The sequence below is a fragment of the Sciurus vulgaris genome (genome assembly GCF_902686455.1).
Source record: "Sciurus vulgaris genome assembly, chromosome: 16".
In the NCBI taxonomy this organism is placed as follows: Eukaryota; Metazoa; Chordata; class Mammalia; order Rodentia; family Sciuridae; genus Sciurus; species Sciurus vulgaris.
The window spans coordinates 22,705,325-22,725,403 of NC_136477.1; the positions used below are offsets into that span (position 1 = coordinate 22,705,325).

The 20,079-nt window shown below is 38.9% G+C and overlaps 1 protein-coding gene across 1 annotated transcript in view; it reads left to right on the forward strand.

The window, feature by feature from the left end:
• Positions 1–20,079, forward strand: part of ANO10 (anoctamin 10) — a 185,254-nt gene that overhangs the window by 125,845 nt on the left and 39,330 nt on the right. Inside the window, exon 12 of the mRNA XM_079115607.1 lies at positions 9,504–9,620. Within this exon, the coding sequence (XP_078971733.1) occupies positions 9,504–9,620 (117 nt within the window). The remainder of the gene's footprint in view (positions 1–9,503; positions 9,621–20,079) is intronic.

The window sequence follows — 20,079 nt, forward strand, 5'->3', positions numbered from 1 at the left end:
AAACTGAGAAAGAAGGGGCCAGGGCCCCAATTTTCTCTTAAGGGTCCCCCCTGCCCAGAGAGCTAACCTCCTCTAAGGAAGTTAACTTCCCACCTACTAAAGGCTTCACCATGAACTTCCAAGAGCAGCATGAACTGGGGACCAAGCCTTCAACCTGTGGTGGGCCTTTGGGGGACAGTCAAGATCCACACCAACACCATGACTGTGCCAGGTGAAGAGCCAGTCACTAATGAGCCAAGCATTTGGCAGGTGGCTTCAGTGCGTGCTCCCTGTATGCTTGCAGAGCCACTGCCCTCCTGTCCCCAGAGGACCACATCTGGCCTTGTGCTTGATGGTTTGGGGTTTACAAGTGTGTGTTTCTCCAGTGTGATTTAAATTGTCACTTAATGGTTTCATTAAAGTAAATGAAGTAAGTATAAAGTAAAATTAAGCCACTATTGTAGGGTGTCACTTTGCTTTCAGGCCTTCCAGAGCATTTACAGGCACACTGTTATTAAGGGTGGCTTGTTTTTTGTTTTACTTGTCAAGTAATCCAAATAATTTTTGAAAAAGCAGAGCAAGCTCCAAATAAAACATAATCCTTCTACCGATTTCACTTCCTTTCCCCATCATCGCATCTGGCTTAGAAACTGCTTTGTGCATGAAATGTGAGTCTGAAACAAACTTGACACATGTAAATTGCTTTAAGAAGGTTTAAGGTGTGTTCTTGGGTGACACAGGATAGCCAAAGCCCTTATTAAGCCAACTTTCTCACCCCAGTGACAAATGACAACCCCATCGTGCAGCATCCTGTAGTGTCCTCCACCTATTTGGACCCTCTTGGTTAGCAGGTCCCTACAGTAGAGATAATATTTTTAAAAGGAAGAGCCCATGGGTCATACATTTTAACTTCTTTATAACCCCTTAAATTTGTTCCTTTTATTAATTTGATCTAATGGACATTTTTTCCAAACTACTGTTGAATTAAGTAGGGGGATAAAGGAAGAGGTGGAAAACGTTTCATGTTTTATGGTAATCAGGCGCTCTTATCTCTCATTATTTTGACTCTCCTGACATTTTCCCAGTGTGGTTTTTCCTTTATTCTTCTCTTAGATTTCAGCTTTCCATTAACCTTTGAAGCCCAATTCTTCATTCACTTTTCTTGGGAAACAGCCCGTGCAGACAACCCAGGGGCCAAGGTCTGCCAAGTCTCTGGCGCTGTGCTGCCCCTGAGGGCATCTTCTCAGGGCAGCCCACCAGGTGGTTGGGCTTGCAGACCCTGCAAAAGGCCTCCTTTTAAACTCCAGAGAATCTTCCTATTCATTATGTTAGTGAAACAAATTGTATAATGCTGTCTTACCTTTTGATAAATATTCATGAGTCAGAGTTTTCAGACCCTTATACCAAAGGACTGTAAACTCCAGCCAAAGGACCAGATCATCCTACCTCTAATTGAATCAGCACGCATTTGATTAGTGTTGTCTGTGACTGCTTTTCATGCTCCAAGGATGGCAGAGCTGCATAGCCGTGACAGAGACTATGTGGCTGCAAAACCTAAAATTTATGCTGTGAGGTCCTTTGAGCTCCAGATTAAGAATCTTCTGTGATAGAGATTGCATTGAATCTGTGGCTCACTCTGGAGTCTTCTGATATATGAACGCAGGATGCCCTTCCATTTATTTGTATCTTCTTTAATTTCTTACATCACTGTTTTGTAGTGTTCAATGTACAAGTCTTTTACATTCTTAAATTTATTCCTAAGTATTTCAGTCTTTTGCTATTGTAAATGGGATTGTTTTCTAAATTTTCTTTTCAGATCGTTCATTGTTATAGAAAAGCAACTGATTTTTGCATGTTGATTTTGTGTCTTGCAGCTTAACTGAATTCATTTTAGTTCTGTTTGTGTGTGTGTGTGTGTGTGTGTGTGTGCGCATGCGCATGTGCAGTGTTAGTGTTTACTGTTTCAGATCTTGTGCATCTGTGGACAGAGATGATTTTACTACTCCTTTTCCAGTTTGGAGTTCTTCTAATTATTTTTCTTGCTTCATTTCTCCGGCTGGAACTTCCAGTATGTCTTGGATAGAAATGGCTGGAGTGGGCACCCTCGCCTGTTCCTGACCATGGAGGTACAGCTTTCAGCTTTCCACCATTGAGTATGATGCCAGCTCTGGGATTTTCATATATGGTCTGTATTATGTTGAGTGATTTATTTCTTTCTTTTGTTTATTTATTTTTTTAAGTTTTTTTTTCTTTCCACATTTTAATTGGTGCAAAATAGTGGTATATAATGATGGGATTTATTGTTACATTTTTGTGCATGCACACAACATAACAACATAATTTGGCCAATATCACTCCCTAGCACTTCCCCCCTCCTTCCTGTCCTCCCACCTTTTGCTCTTTTTCCTCTACTCATCTCCTTTTGATTTTCATGAGACCCCTGCCCCCCAACCACCACCTTTCATTTCCTTTTGCTCTCTAGCTTCCACTTATGAGAAAAAACATACAACCCTTGACTTTTCTAATTTGGCTTATTTTGCTTAACCTAATGGTCTCAAGTTCCATCCAGAGGTAGTTTTTTTCCTTGATTTGTTGAGTGTTTTTTACTATGAAGGGCATTGAATTTTATCACGTACTTTTTCTGCATCAATTTAAATATCATGTGGTATTAAATTCATTGGTTTTCATGTGTTGTTCTACCTGTGTATTCCAAGAATAATCCCATTGGTCATGATATATAAATGTGCTGTTGAATTCGGTTTGCTTGTATTTTGTTGAAGATGGTATATTCATTTGATCAAGGATATCGGTCTATAGTTTTCTTATTATATCTCTGGTCTTGGTATCATGGTAATGTTGGCTTTTCAAAACAATTAGGAAGTGTTCTCTTCAGTTTTGAGGAAAAGTTTGCAAAGTATTATTGTTGATTCTTTAAATGTCCTGGGCTTTTCTTTGTTGGTAAATTTACAGTTACTGATTTAAATTCCTTAACAGATGATTCTGTTAAGATTTCTTTTCCTTCATAATCCAATCACAGTAGGTTATATGTTTCTAGGATTTTATCTGTTTCTTTTAGGTTATCTAGTTTGTTAGTGTATAAATCATTCACAGCCTCATAATCCTTTTTATTTTTATGGAATCTGTTATAATATCTCTTCATTCATTTGTGAATTTTATTGTTTTTCTAGTCTCTAATTCTTCTATTATCCTTATTATTTCTTTCTTTCTGTGAACCTTAATTTCAGTTCTTCTTGTAGATTCTTAAGATAATCTAGGTTATTGATTTAAGAACCTTCTTCTTTTATCCCAATGTAGGTATCTACTACTATGAACTTCCCACCTAGTGCTACTTTTGCTGCATCTCATGGTTTCGTTACATTTTGCTTTCATTTGTCTCAAGATGTATTTTTAGCTTGGATTATAACTCACTGGTAGAGCCCTTGCCTAGCATGCATGAGTCCCAGGGTTCAAGCCCCAACACTGAAAAAAAATTCTAATTACCCTCATGATTTCTTTTTTGACCCATTGATTGATTGTTTTTAATTTCCACACTCAAATTCCAGTTTTTCTTTTGCTTTTGATTTCTAATGCTATTTCATTGTGGTTGGAAAAGATACTTGATATAATTTCAGTCTTCCTAAATTTGTTAAGACTTGTTTTGTGGCTTAACATTGTTTATCCTGGAGAAAGTTCTGAGTACACTTGAAGTATGTTCCTCACTATCATTGATTAGAGTATTTAGTATGTATCTGTTAGGTCAAATTGGTTTGATAGTATTATTTAAGTCCCTGTTTCCTTCCTGATCCTATGTCTGACTGTGCTATTATTAAAAGTGGAATATTGAAATTTCTGACTATTGTTTTACTGTCTCGGTCTTCCTTCAATTCTGTCAATGTTTGCTGCGTATATTTGACTACTCTGATATGTATTATAATTGTTCTATCTTCCTGGTGAATTTTATCCTTCCATGATGTCCTCATTTGTCATTTATTACAGTTTTTGACTTAATGTCTATTTTGTCTAATGTAAGTTTGATTACCTCTGCTTTCTTTTGGCTACCATTTGCATGGGGTTTTCTTTGTTTCACTTTGATCTGATGTGTATCCTTATATCTAAAGTTAGCTTCTTGTAGCATATAGTTGGATCTTTCTTTTAAATCTATTTAGCCATACTATGTCTTTTGCTTGAGGAGTTTTATCTATTTACCTTTAAAGTAATTATCAACAGGACAGACTTACTATTACCATTGTATTATTTTTTATATGTCTTGTAGTTATTTTGTCCTGCTTTTCTTCTCTTGCTACCTTTCTTTATATTTTGCCAGTTCTTTTTGTCTTCCTCCTGCTCTTCTTTTTTTCTTCCTGGTAGTGACTTGGTTTGGTTCCTTTCTTTCTTTTTTGTGTGTTTTCTATAGTTGTTTTCTTTGTGGTTACCATGGAGATTACAATAAACATCTTGTGATATGATAGCTATTGATCTTATGAATCTGATAACAATTGGTAACAACTTAAGTAGCATACAACAATCCAGTGCCTTTTTACCTCTTCCCCTTGCCATTTATATTGTTAGTGTCACAAATTACATTTTCGTCCCCATTGTTTTAGTTACTTTATATTAAAGGTGATTTACACATCACCATTATATTATTGCATGATTCTGTATTTGTGTACATATTTACCTTTACAAGGTAGGTTTATTTTTTCTTATGCTTCTGTGTTGCTGTCTGTCTTTGAATTTGAACTTGAACGACTCCCTTTAGCATTTCTTTTAACTCAGATATAATGGTGATGAATTCCCTCTTCTTCTGCTTATCAGAGAGCTCTTCATTTCTTCTATCAGACAATTTTTCCAGATGTTTATTTTTTCTTATGCTTCTGTGTTGCTGTCTGTCTTTGAATTTGAACTTGAACGACTCCCTTTAGCATTTCTTTTAACTCAGATATAATGGTGATGAATTCCCTCTTCTTCTGCTTATCAGAGAGCTCTTCATTTCTTCTATCAGACAATTTTTCCAGATGTAGCATTCTTTCCCTTCAGCACTTTGAAGATACTATCCCATTCCCTTGTACCTGTCATGTTTCTGCTAAGAATTCTCCTGATAATCTTTGGAAGCTCCTTTGTATGTGATGAGTCACCTTTCTCTTGGTGCTATAACATTCCATCTTTGTCTTTGACTTTTCATAGTTTGGTTATAATGTGCCTTGGTATGGGCCTCTTTGAGTTCATCCTTGTTGAAAGTCTTTCAGCTTCATGAATTTGAATGTTTCCTTCCTCAGATATGGGGAGTTTCAACCATTATATTTTCAAATAAACTCTGTGCCCTTTCTTTCTCTCTTCTCCTTCTGGAATTCATCCAGTTCATGTCTCATCAAGCTCTTTACTTTTCTCCATTCATTTTTTTTTCTTTTTCCTGCAATTCAGTAATCTCAAATGACCTCTCTTTGAATTTGCCTATTCTTACTTCTGCTTGGTCAAGCCTGCTGTACCCATCTAGTGAATTTTTCAGTTCAGTGTTATATTTGTACAATACATGGGCCCAGCTTTTCTGAATGCTGTTTTTTAATGTGTCCACTTTGTTCTGACTCCCTGGCCCAATCTTTTCCTTTTGTGGGGGCATATCTGACATTGTCCCCTCCCTAGGGTTCCTTTGGGAGAGAACCTGCCTTTGTCTCAGAAGACTTAATCTGCATTTTCCATTTCATTGATCCTATCCTCAGAAGTTTGGGCAACTTCTTGTCATTTAGCCTTGTTCCTTTTAGAATATATATTTCAATCATTTCGGGGAACCCTTGGGGATATATATGTTTAGCAGTATATCATCTTAAAATGAAAATTCCTGAGGTTATTTTCTTAAGATCCTAATTCCATTTATTTTCTTTCAATCTCTGCCCCACTGGTCACATTTATAAATTGTAACTTGACATGTGATTTGTCTGGTAATCAGCAGACGACTCTTCGTGAGGGAGTTTCTATTATTCAATTGAGGCTGGATTCTGAATACAGAGAGATAATGCTGCAGATATGGCACTGCAGGAATCAGATTAGCTTTTCAGAATTCTAAGAATTCAACTTCAGTTTGCATTTTTATTTCAGAAGAGATTGGCTTGGAGACATGCCACTATAAAGTACAGCTACTACTTCTGATCATATAGCAATTTTCTAGTTTTTGTAAAATAAAATGGTTTCACTCACTGTCTGTGCACCTGGCACTAGATTCCCAGGGTTTGACAGCCCTGCAGTGACCAGAGGTGAGGAATGGGCTGATGACAGAATAGGCAGTACTTTGACACTGGTACTGGGAAGCATTTAGCACTGATGTTAATTTTTGGTGGTACTGTTCTTTTTATTTTCCCAACTAAGATACCCTGAAATCATTGCTTAATGAAAATTTTGTGGGGAGCCAACTTTTTTGTATTTAGTAGTTTTAGAATTCTGCCCATCTCCCTCCCCTTCCTCTTGTATTTCTTTTTCTCCTTTACTTTGTTTAGGATATAATTCTGTGAGTTTTATTTTGAAAGAAGATTGTTGGTGAACAGTCACAATCATGACCCATAAAATGTCTTCTGTTTTCATCACTAAAAGCTCCTTCTACCCTACTAACTATTCATTTTTAGTATGTTTTTCTTCAAATATGAGCAGTTCCTATTTCATCTTAGGTTTTCTTTTTTTTAAGTCAAGATAACTAAGCTACTTTTTACAAATTTTTTTTTCCTTTGTCAATTAGCATAAAACAGTTCCCAGCCTTGAAACAGAGTAGCAGTGTGGAAAATATAAAAAATAAAAACGCTTTTAAAAATTGAGTTTTTGCTATACATGTTATTTAGGTTTCCAGTCTAGACTACAGAACTTATTTTATCCATCATGATGACTTGAATTCTGGATCTTGGGTAAAAAATACCAGTTAGAAGGGAATGAAGGGACTGATTCACCCCTCCTGACTGTGGAGCCGCATAGATTCCTTTCTGCTTCTCTTCACCCCTTTTCCTCAAAACCATCCCTGTGCCATTGAAGCTGCATGTGTCTCCCTTCCCACACTCCCAGGCATTGAATGCCAAGAGTTGGGGTGGGGTGGACAGAGAGAAGGAATTTGATAGCTCTGACTAATTAAATTGATTAACCAGTGTGTGTGAACAGTTGATACTCCTTAACCTTCCCAGTGGTATTTTTCACTTTTTAAAGAAGATATGTATTAAAATATGTAGTTTACTTATAATTGGTGGAACTTATGGAAGTGTAACAAAGGGAGCGGTCAATACAAGAGATCAGGGGAGGTTAGGAAGTGGTGGATGGAAGCTACATCTCAGCCTCTGTCCCTGCATAAGTGCTTTCCATACTTGAATGAGTACAAAGTGACCACTTTCTTTAGATTTTATTCTTGTGCTCCAGTTATAAAAGCCAAATTCTCTGAGCTGTAGGTTGTCTTGTTTTGGTCTATTTACTGGGCAGATAAGGATAGGTAATAGTGACCACATAGAGTTAGGAACCTGGCAGGGCATATGTAATTTATTAAGTGAGGAATCTCTGTGTTCTTTTTTACATAAAATTTCCCCTCATACTGATGCATGTTCATTAAAGTCTGAAGATAAAGAGATCACCCATCATGCCACCATCCAAAGAAAACCATTGTGAAGATATTTTATTTTTAGGAAAATAAACTGTGGAGAATTACTCATGAAAGTATGCTGATGTATGTATTAATACCAGTTTAAATGGTCTCCTGTTTGCATTAATATTGCCAAATCAATGCCAGTTGTTTTAGTTCATGAGAGTTGTAAATAGTTCCTATGGAAACCATATCACCAAGGTCTGTGACAGCCTTGCTCAGTCACCCGATAGCCAGTCCTGGTTCCCAAGAAGAGTGAGCACACCTTCCAGATGGCTTGCCCAAGGGAAGCATATCCTTCCTCAGCAGGATCATTTTGTTTTGTTTTGTTTTTTAAAACAATTCCCACCAAGACTCTGAGGAAGAGGAAATGGGTACAGATTTGTTAGGAGAGATGGAAAGGGTCCAATGACTTGGTCTTCATGGGGCTCTGGCAACCTAAGGCCACCCAGTTTCTGAAAAATATGAAAGATTTATTTTCATTTACTAATTTGTTTATTTCTTTCTCTGATATGCCAACTGAAGAGATTATCTCATGAAATTATATTTCAGTACTCTAATAGAATAAAATAATGGCACAGCATAGCTTTTTCTTAATTGTTTATTCTTTATAAATTATATGCAGGTTCTTGTTAATTGAATTCATTCAGTTCAGAAATACAGTATGTGATACCATCTGATCCAGGCTGTACCATCTAGTTTTCCTGCTCTAGACCCCTAATCAGCATCTTCCAGTGTCACCCTTGGTCATGTGGGCACATCAGAGTGAAACTTTCCTATCCCTGGTCCACTCCAGACCTCTTGCCTGACCTGACCTGGAGTTGTGCTCATTTTTAAATCCTTGGATTAAATTATTGCTTGTTCTGGCATGATAATGTCTTTCTTTCCTGCTTCATGCTTCTCCCAGGAGATATCTACCATTGCTTGTTCTTCCTTTGATAATGTCACAGTAAGGGCTTTTTTCAACTGTCTTCTTTTTCTATTAAGTGTGTAGCATTTTTTGAAGGCTAATCTATCTCCTTCATTGATTTTCTTAATGCCTTTTATACCTTCAAAAATACACAGCTATTAATGTTTCATAATTCATGCTGTCATCACAGAGACTTCATTCTTTTGATTGCTTAGATATCCGTGGGTGTTGATCCTAGATCACAGGTGATGCTAGGTTTGGAGAAGCATCAATAAGTTGAAGCTATATGTCTGATGATCACAGTTACCAATGGAAGCAATACTGTTGGCATAATTTTCAATCTCATATCATTATGTAATAGAGAAGGGGTCACGATGCCAGTGTAGAAGGGAAATACAGCAGCCAGGTTTTAAGTTTTCTGTTTTAATGGATACACATTACATTTCTCTGTATCAGTCCTACTATATATGGCAGCATAAGGTTAATCAATGAGTTAATCAATATTTACGGTTATCATGTCATGAACAAAATGGCACCAGACACTAAGGGGAGGTAGAGGGTTTAAGGCACCTTATGTGTAAGACACACGGACATTGACTGTGGCTCAGCCTCTGCTGTAGCACTGAGGGATGTTGCTGGGCAGAGAATGGATCAGCCTGACAAGTAGGGCACATTGAAATACACGGTAATTGAGGCACAGGTAGGAAAAAAATCTGTGGAAGACTTTGGAATAAACTTTATTTTTCTATAAAACATTGAGGGTGGCCTAGGGCATCAATTTATGGTAATAATTAATTTTAAAAGAATAAGACAAAATGCATCAATAATAATAGAATGGACTACAGTGGGATGAACTAAATATAACTGATAAGTCTTTGATAATTCACAAGCCAATAATTGAAAAGTACCTAAGATTAATGAAAAGAATCCCAGATCAGGTAGGTTCCAGTTTGTTTCCTTGCACACATGAGTGAGTGTATCATATCAACATGGGCTCTCTCTTGTTTTCAGCATGCACTCCTGGCTTTAAAGTTTATACTTGCATTTGCCATACCTGATAAACCACGACATATCCAGATGAAACTGGCCAGATTGGAATTTGAGTCCTTGGAGGCACTCAAGCAGCAGGTAAGAACAACTATCCTGAAAAACGAATGCCCAGTATTTCTTCAGCAAATGACAGGAAGCATAATTCATAGGAGTCACTCTAAACATTTTCTCCAGCATTGAATTACCAATTTAAATAAATACAGAGGACTCCAGTTTAAGATGGCATAGCAAAACCAAAATCCTAATACTGCGAGCAACAAATAAGTTTCAAGGACTAAACTAAGCAAACAAAAATATTCAAGCAATGTTAATAAAGAATAGAACTAGCATTCAACCAAAGTACAAGTCAGAGAATTCTGAGAATCACCCTGGGGCTGCTCCCTACAGTTTCTAATTCTGCTCTATATACAGAAATATTGGGGAAGGAGAAGTGAGTAAATAGAATCCTGAATAATATCCTGCAGAGAATAAGAGAGAACGAAAATGTGTGGGTAGAAGCAGCAAAAATTGCCATGAAAGGAGGAACTGCTTCTCAATTTTTTCCACATTCTACCAGATAACAGAGAGAGAACCAGAAAGCAGCCATGCTGGAGCTTACCATTTGGGTGATTTTTCTGCTTGTGATATGGAGACAGAAGATTCCTAGATGCCCACAGTTAGTTATCTCTGGTAAGACATAGGGATTTAAGTACTGGGAGAGTCCATAAGGCAGTATCTTCTAAGGAGACAAACTCTAGGTCTAGGACCTCTTGAACAACAGTCTCTTCAGCCTCTCACCACATTGCACAGGATTTTTTTTTTTTTCTTTTGTACGTTTGGAGAATTGAATGGGGAAAAGATGTAAAGAGGACCCTCCCTATCTTTCCATCTTGCAGAAGCAAGGACTTCAAAGGTAGCACAATAGACAGGGGATCCCCATGTTAAAGCACTACATGCCCCTGATGAGGTGGGTCTCCCCAGAAGAGGACTTGTGATGGAAGTCCAGAGGAGGGAGAGCCTGGCCCCAGGCAGAGCTGTGTTCATGATTATCACATAGTAGATGAGAAGATCAAGTGACCTGTGCTCCTGAGTCTTAGGCAACGTCACTTTTGGCACATGGGTTAGCCAAGTTTTCACATCTTAAACCAAAACCCACACTCGTGCTCCGTGGTGAAACATGGAAGCACTCAGAGACCTGGCAGGAGGCCCATTTTCACCCTGGTACTCAGCCTTGTTCTGGAGATGCTTACCAAGGGAGTGGATAAGGGGAAGAACGAAGAAACCTGGAAGGAACCTGGGAGAGGCAAGTTGGTCACTACTGGAAAATTAGAAGATTATGTATCTCAAGGTCACAAGATGAAGTATTTAAAATAATAGGAAAATTTGTTAAGGAACCAGGTTATAAAGTTTATATAAAATCATTTGTTTCCTAAGAAATAATAACCAGTTAAAAACATTACAAAGGAAAATTCTCATTTACAAAAGAAACCAAACATAAAACCTTTAGGTGGTAATTTATGAACATAGTATGGATGATCTAAATGAAGAATATTTTTAAAACTCTCCTGAGATTAAAAAAAAATGTAATCCTATGAAAATGAAGTGACAATCATTGCCACCCTCCTCCCAGCAATTCAAGAGGCTGAGTAGGAGGATTGCAGTTCAAGGCCAGCCTGGGCAGCTAGTGAGACCCTGTCGTAAAAATTCATACGTAGATAAATAAATATGGTTTAAAAAATAAATGCATTGCCAGTTCAAATATGTAGAAATAAACATTTGAAAATAGAAAGGGTACCTCCAAAAAAGAAGAAAAATTCCCAAGCTCTATCAGATATTAAAACATTATGAATAATACAGTAATCAAAATAATTAAATACCTTTTTAATTAGGGAAGAAGTGAATAGGTAAGTAGAATAGAGCAGAGTTCCTAAATGAACCCAAATAAAACTGGGAATTTAGTTGATATTAAGAGTGGCAAACATGTCAGTGGAAAACAGAAGACTGTTAAGTGGTTTGAGACAAAGAACTGTTTTAGAAAATCACTGCATTTTATTTTATCTTATCACTTATGAATCCCCTTCCTCCAGCCTCAAACATAGATAGTTGAAGGATTCAAATAGAAAAAAGTTGAACCATAAAACGTGTATTTAAAAGCCTGGGTATATCTTCCTCAGAGGTGCCTTCCTGATTAGAACCCAAAACCCAAATCTTAAAGAAAAATATTGATAATATAAAATACATGAAAATTCAGAACTTTGACAGAAAAATAAACTGGAAAGGTAATGGACAAACTGGAAAAATATTTGAATGTCACAAAGAATTACTATCTTTAGTTCAAACAAAGTTTCTACAGACCCAATCCAGTAATTAAAGGGTAACGAGTGAAGAAATGTTTAACCTCAATCAAAATTAGGGAAATGTAAATTCAAGCACCAGTGAAATGCCACATTCTATTCTATTAGAAAATGTTGTTGATAATCTGCTGTCATTGAATATGAGAAATGGACATTCTTTTGTATACTATTGGCAGAGGTGTAAATTGCTTCAGCCTTTCTGGAATGCAGTCCAATCACAATTTGGATTATTCTGCAACACAGAAATGATTCTTACTAAGGTAATCGTTGTATATGCAGTGTACCAAAATACAGTTGCAGAAACATTTTTATTAGCAGAAATTTGGCAACAACAAAATTCTTCAGTGAGTGTCTAACTAAATTAGGGCATATTCATATAATAAAATCCCATGATTCTATTTTTTAAAAGAAATTTGTGCTGGTGTGTGTATGTGCTTGCACGTGCATGTATGCACACACACACATGCTTTGGCTATAAATAGAAGAAGCAAGATACGAAGAAAGGATATTATCTCCTTTGAGTCAAATTACAAAGAAAAAAAGGGAAGCAAAGAAAAAGAAACGTATTTGTTTTTCTTGGAAGGACTCACTGCAAACTCCCTACAGTAGGTTCTTTTGAGGAGAGTGAATAGGTTTTTCTTTCCATATATAGTTTGAATTTCCTGACTATGCCAGTCTTACTTTTGAAGTCAGCAGTAATTCTCTGGGAGGGTCTTATTTGCCATTTGTTATCAGTATACTTTTCTGCACTTAAAAAGTTAGCGTAAGTAAATAGGGAATGATCCTCATGTTGGTGGTTTGAATAATTCCTTTGTTTCTCTTAAGCCATATTTGGACACTCATGGGCACATGTGGGCACATCCTCCTCTTTCCCTTCTCCTTCCTTCTCCATTCCCTGCCCTACATTCATTCATATGCCCCCTTTTCCCCCTTAGAAAAAGTCCACATGGGGTGAAATAGAATAAACTTTACTTTAACATCAAATACATTTTTTATATTAAAGTTGGCTATGAATCAAATATGGAGACCAAGTAGCAATATGAGGCAAATGGGGTTCATTTGTAAATTCCTCCATTAAACCTCTCTCTTAAGGTTGAAGAGATACCGACACAGGAGGACAGACCCGTGGGCTGGAAATTTGTCCCCCACTCAAGTGTTTTAAAGTATTTGCTCTGTGTTCATTTGAAGGAGAGACAGATGACATGAGCAAGGGCCAGAAAACTAGGATGAATAGAGGAGGGTGGGCAGAGGGCAGTGCCTCCAAACAGCCTTGCTCCTCAGACTTTGAAAGGAACGTGTGGGTGCAGACAGTTTCAGGGGCTAGGTTTTTAGCAGTTCAGTTTACACATGTACTCTTTCCTAAGATGTAACTGCCCAAGGGTGCCCCAGTGTCCTCCTGGCCATCCGTGGCCACCTTTCCTTTCTTGATGGCTCTTGTCCCACTTTTCAGAAAGGAACACCCCCCTCCTCTGTTGAACCTTACCCTTTGCCTGGATTCCGGTATCAGAACCTCCCAGGTGACAGAGAACCTTTGAAACTGGAGATGTTAGGGACTAAGCTGAATTCAATAAAGCACCCGTCCCACTCACCAAAGCCAAATCCATCTCATTAAGAGATGCATCTCTGAAATGTGTCCAAAAAACTATGTTCAACAATTGTCAAAATATTTACTTTTATAATTTTTCTCATTTATGTACCCAGTGATCAGTTAGTCTGGAAGAAAATTTTAAACACAGAGAGACTTATGTCACATGAAATTTTAAAAGCTTTTAAATTTCAACTTATACTATTATAGCTAAGTTTGAGAGAGTGCTTTATAAATACTTATAAGCAAAAAGAAATTATTAGGTTAAAATTCCTTGAAAGAAATAGAAGAAAATATGATTTCAAAGAGGGGAAAAAAAGGAAAACAATTGAACTGTTAATTAAGAGCATATTTACATATTTTTCAGATGGATTATTATGGATTTCACATCAATACAGTGTCAAAAATCCTTCAAATGACTTTAAAAGTGTGACTTCATAGTTTTTTGTGTTGATATTTTCCATATGCTAGAAAATACATTTTGCATCTATTTAATTTATGATGAAAATTTAGGTGTTCAGTCAGAAAGGTGATCATCAAGAATGCACAGAGTAATAAATGCTGGAGAGGATGTGAAGAGAAAGGAACGTTTTACACTGTTAGTGGGATTGCAAATTAATACAACCACTGTGGAAATCAATATGGTGATTCCTCAAAAGACGAGGTGTGGAACCACACTGTGAGCTATAATACCACTTCCTGGTATTTATCCTGAAGAATTAAAGTCATCATACTGTAGTGATAGATGCATACCTATGTTTAGAGCAGCACAATTCACAAGAGTCAAACTATGCAACTAGCCTCAGAGTGCATCAACAGATAAATCATGAAGAAAATGGGATATATATACACACACACACACACACACACACACACACAATGGAATTTTATTCAGCCATAAAGAAAAAAAATGAACTATGGCAATTTCAGGAAAATGGGTGGAACTAGAAACCATTAAGTTAAGAGAAGCAAGCCAAACTCAGGTTAAGGGTTGTATGTTTTCCTGCATATGTGGAAGCTAGAGGAGGTAACAGAAAAAGAAAGGTTGTTGTGGGGTGGCGGGGGACATGGATCTCATGGAAATCAAAGGGAGATCAGTGGAAGAAAGGAACCAGGCAGTGGGAGGAGGGGAGGGAGGGGAAGTGCCAGGGGGTGATATTGGCCAGATTACATTGTTATATTACACATTGTGTCATGTACGAATGTGCACATCATTATGTACAGCTATAATGCACCAATTTAAAAAATGAAAAGAGGAAGGGGAAAAAACCTGTCTTGAAAAAAATTTCAGGTGTTGATTTAAAATTGTGTGGGAGGGCACATGTTTTAGCTTTTTCATTACTGTGTAAAAGACTAACAACAATTTTAGAGGAGGGCCCATGGTTTAAGAGGTCTCGGTCCATAGCATCTGGCTCCATTCCTCAGGGTTCAAGGTGAGGGAGAACATCATCACCAAAGAGTATGGTGGAGGGAAGTAGCTCACTTGGATCACGAAGCAGAGAGACTCCACTTGCCAAATAGAAATTATATACCCCCAACCACCCCTCCCCCCGCGTCCACCTCCTCCAGCCACACCCTACCCACCTTCAGTTACTACTCAGTTAATTCCATCAGGGAATTAATTTGCTTTTTAGGTCAAACCTTCATTAACCTAATCATTTCACATCTGAATGTTCTTGCATTGCCTCACGCATGAGCTTTTGGGGAATACCTAATATCTAAACCATAACAGCACAATCCATTTAAAACTTTTAGAATATGTAAGGAAAAAAAAAAAAAAAACCCAAAAGCAAAATTATAGCACTATCTCTGAGAGGGTTTTGGTTAATCATGTTTCTCCATTGATTATATTTCTGGTGATGTTTGTAGATTATAGCAGGCAACTTCCTGGCTGGTGTGTACATATCTAATTCAGTGTTAAGACAAAAATCTTGCTTTGGGTTAATAAAACTTTCCCCTCATTCAGGATTTCATGTTACCACAGCTTTGTCTAAAAAACAAAGATTTTTTTTATTGATCTCAGTTATGATTAACATGCTTCAAGTTCATTAAATATATGACCAGCAGGGCTGTTGTTTTTTGCTGGGGGTCAGGTGGTGTGTTTACTATGGCCATGACTGAGTGACATCTCCAGTCAGGTCAGCTCTGAGACTCCTTCCGAAGCACTCTTCCTGACAGTGGACAAGCCCTAACTCAAAAGAAAAGTTTATTTACACTCATCTTCATTGACAAATGAAAACTGGCCAAAAAATTCTACCTCATGTTACTTAAAAGGAAGAAAAAAATCTAAGAGATTTTAAATCTCTATGGAGTTTTTTCCCTCCTGAGACATAGATGTGATTCTCTGATTAACAGTCTCTTGCAAGAAAAGGTGATTTGGATGCTGATATTGCTGTTATGTTTCAGAGGGACAGAGTTACCTAATGGGCTTTGACTCAGCGTTATTTACCACATGCCTTCAAAGAGGACATCTCTGGCTTCCTATAAAGATGATTTTTTTTTCCCCAGTACTGAAGGGGAAAAATGTTCTACCACCAAGTCACACCCCAGCCTCAAGGTGGTTTTTAAATTCTCTTTGCCAAAGAGAGGGCAGGAGGCCAAGGTGAGCGCTGCGGTCAGGATCTCTGGGGGTCTTCCAAACCCAGGAGGACCATTCCTCCCTTCCCGTCTCCACTGCCTGTTTTTCTTTTCTTTTAATTATCAATCTGCAAATCAAAGGCTGGACAGACGATCTAGTAGCAGTTGCTTCTTTCTTGCTGACCAAGGCCTTGCCACACAACTGACACTGCCGCATGGACCACCAGTTTGTGCTGCTATCAAGGAGGGACAAAGATGTTCATCACATTTCCTATGTAGTCTCACAGCCCAGGAGGTCCAGAGGACCAGAAGGTCACCACCTTGTGCTTTTCAAAGATTGAGGCTAATTGGCAAGGCCTTTGGTTTACCTGCTGAACAGGTGCCATTTCTAGGATGTAGATTTTTTTTGTCCTTTAGCTTTCCTCTGACATTTTGCCATCTGCTTTGTAACTAAGTGTAGCCTCCACTCACTGGGCTGCTTCTCTGTGCCAAAAGCAGGGACAGCTTCTGCTGGGTCCCCTGGTCAGTTTCTGGGCCCAGTAAAAAATAGAGTAACTATGAAAACATATATATTTAAGAGTATATCTCATTAATATCTATCCAGTCCCTGGACTCTCTCACTGTTAAGTACTAGAAATTGATAGTATCCTGTCAATAGAAATTGTTATCACTTATGAATAATTATTGTGTTGTATTTAATTTGTATTTGAATTGCTAGTTTTCAACTCAGTTCCTATTTTATGGACGAAGTATGATTGAGAAATTTAAATCATTATACAGTTCTTAAATAATGCTGTTGATGTTGTTTGTGTTGATACTGAGGATTGAACCCAGGGTTTTGTGCATACTAGGCAAGTGCTCTATCACTGAGCTACATCCCCAGTCCTTTTTAAATTTTTTTTTTACTTTGAGACAGGGTCTCATTAAGTTCCTGAGGCTGGTTCTGAACTTGTGATTCTCCTCCATCAACTCCCAAGTTGCCATTTTAAATGTAAAACTTTTGAAAAACACATGTACCTGGACTCTATGCCCTGAACACTCTCTGGTTCCCTTAATCTAAGGTGAGGCCCAAGGACCTATATTTTAAGAGCCCCACCCCTCTAACTGCACCCCTCCCCCAAACTCCACCCAAAAAGTTCAGAGCATGGACAGGTGAGTGTGTGAACAAGCATGTTCCAGGCCAGGTTCACAAAACCTCTCTTTCTTTTTTTTTGTTTTATAAATCAAAGACTCATCCCATGGTCTTAGAAAGGCCCAGAAATCAACCTTTTAACCAATGCATCAAGTGACCCTGAGGCAGAAGCTCATGTGGAGAAGTGCTCCGTGCAGTCAGCTATTTCTCTAGCCATGGGAGGGGTGGCAATGAAAGCCGCAGAGAGCATGGAAGGAAATTTCCTGCAAACAGAGCTTTTTCAGTATCAAATAGGAAACTGCAGTGTTTCCAAATATATAGGCAAATTAGATACATTTAAAGGTGAGAGGCCAACTGAGGAAAGTAAAACAGTTTGCTTTGCAAAGGGCATCTTCAGATGATTAGGCTTCAGGAGGTTGAGACCTTTAAGAAGAATTCTAGATGGTAAATACCATCCTAGTGATGCCCTTTTATTTCTATTCAAATTGCTTTATTCAGCTCTCAGTCATTTTAAGATCCAATTAAAAATAGAAAGGAGTCTTATCCAGGAACCATTTGATAACTCGATGGCCTGGAGCACAAGGACACAACATCCCAGAACTGTCACCACTTAACTGGCCCCCGGGCAACCAGCCCTCCCTGAGCCAGGGAGCACCCAGCCAGGAATCAGGGTCAGCTGCCTGGAGCCTCTAAGAAAGGTAACAGCCTCAGGAGTCAACTAAAAGAACAAGATGGAAGACCTTAAAAAGACATCACTGTGCTTATCGTGCCCGCAGAAGCCTCAAGTCAAACGTAGGACCCCAGGCCTCTTCGAATGCTCTGTTGGGCAGGGGAGCAGTGCAGACGTAGTATACTTGTGAGGCCCTGAGTTCAGTCCCCAGCACAAGGAAGAAAAAAGTGTCTTTATGTTCTAGGGTTAAATGTTTTAATCGTTTTCCCAACATTTCCTAAGAGCTTCTGGACTTTTCTTTCCCTGCTTCGTACTCTCAAGTCATGGTAGATATATGAGCATTTTTAAATTTTTAATGGAAAGTGTAAGATTTCACAGCATAGGACGAGGGTGCTAGAGCTTTTAACTTGGGTGGGCAATCACATAACAATCTGACAACATGCACTTCACATTGAAATGTTTATGGTAGGCTATATGAGGGCTCTGTACTATCCGATCAATCTTTCTGGAGATCTAAATCTTCTAAAAACTTAAGTTTAAAAAATATGAACTTTTGAATCTAAATACAGAGTTGACCTTTAAGAAAGCCAGTGTCCAGCAATGCCAGAGTCACAGACCTTGGGGCTGGGCTGATCCATTTCTCAGGGCCTAAAGTCAGGTCCAGGTTCAATAACCTGGAGGTAAAGGGAAGCTGTAATTGACAGTTTTCAGAGTTTAGTGGCCTTCTGAGCCAGCACCCCCACCCCACTCCCACTTCTTCTGTACCAGCATCTTGTTCACAGCCCTCTGCAGCCACTGTGCAAGGGACATGATCTTTCTGTGTTACATTCTCCCTCACACTCAAATGGGGCCAAGGAAAATGGTGCCTGTCACGTAAGGTCAGAGTAAGGCTGGAATGTGACAGTATAAGGCACACATGGGGGGGTGGGGGGGTGGGGAATACTGAGGGAGGAAGAGGACACCTTGTGTGGGCACTTAGTCACTTGGGGGACCCACAAAGAGTTCTAGCATAGAGTGGGACCCTAATGCCAGATCTGGGTGGTGAGTCAGGATCATGTCTGTGGAAGTCCTGTTTTTGTGACCATCATACAGCTGGGCCATAATAACAGCCAAGAGGGCAGTAGGAGAGGGCAGGGGTAACTGGTGCATCGAGGCTGAGAATGTGAGCCAAGCGCTGTTCTAAACGTCTGCATCTGCACAGGCCCGTGACCCCTCAGAGCTATTCTCAGGGTGGGGCCGATTGGCCATTCTCAGCCGTTCTTCACACAGTAGATCTCTTTCCAGCTGTTGTTGATGGCCTTCTTGAAGGTGATTGATGCTCTAACAAATATTGGCTCCTGTCCACCTCTTTTTAGCCTTCTCTCTTGCCATTCTTCCTCTCATTTTTGGGTCTGGTAGGATGCCCAAGCACCCCTGCTTCTTGTAACTCTGACTGCCCTCGGACCTGCCCTCTGTGGGCAGCCTCCCATGGTGTGATGCAGAACCTGCCCCATTTCTGAGCATGGCCCACTGTGTATGGTTCTGCTTCCATCTCCCATTTGATTGTGACATCCCCACCGCCCAGGCCATGCCTGGCACAGCCCAAGGTCTGGTGCCCAGTAAGCTCTCTATAAATCTTAGCTTAATCAAGGGAGGTTGTTGACTCATACATAGTTCAGAAGCCAGTGTATTAAGTAAATGACAAATGATGTCCTTGGACAAAAAGAGAAGAGTGTTAGAATAGATGCTCTAGCAAAAATGGAAGTCAGGCGCATGCCTTTCTGTGATCACTGGGAAAGAGAACGCTTTCTGAGGAATTCTACAGGAGCACCTACAGACCCCATGCCTGGCCTTGACCGAGTTCAAGTACTTTTTTTTTTTTTTTTAATCAAAAAGAGTGACCGTGGTTGACATCAGTAACAATGGTAACTCCTCTAAGACTGTAAAATAACCGCAGTCAGGCCAGATGGAATTCTAAAACAGTTTGTCCTTCCTGCTTGTTCTTGTTAGTTAGAAAACCAGCTAACAAATTCAGGCTCCAGAGCTGTCCTGCCCTTACCGCTGGTGGCAGGCTTTCCCCCTCTGTATTGTCAGTTCTCACTAGAGAAAAATTCTTTAAGGTATCTGGACATTAAAATAAGACTACAGCTCTTGAAAGCCTTTCGGGTCTTTTTTGTCTCCCCCAGTAAACAGTCTGTCAATTGCTGCTTATCTCGTTAGTTTTCTAGGCAAAATTTAAAAAATTTGTGTATCTTAATTCC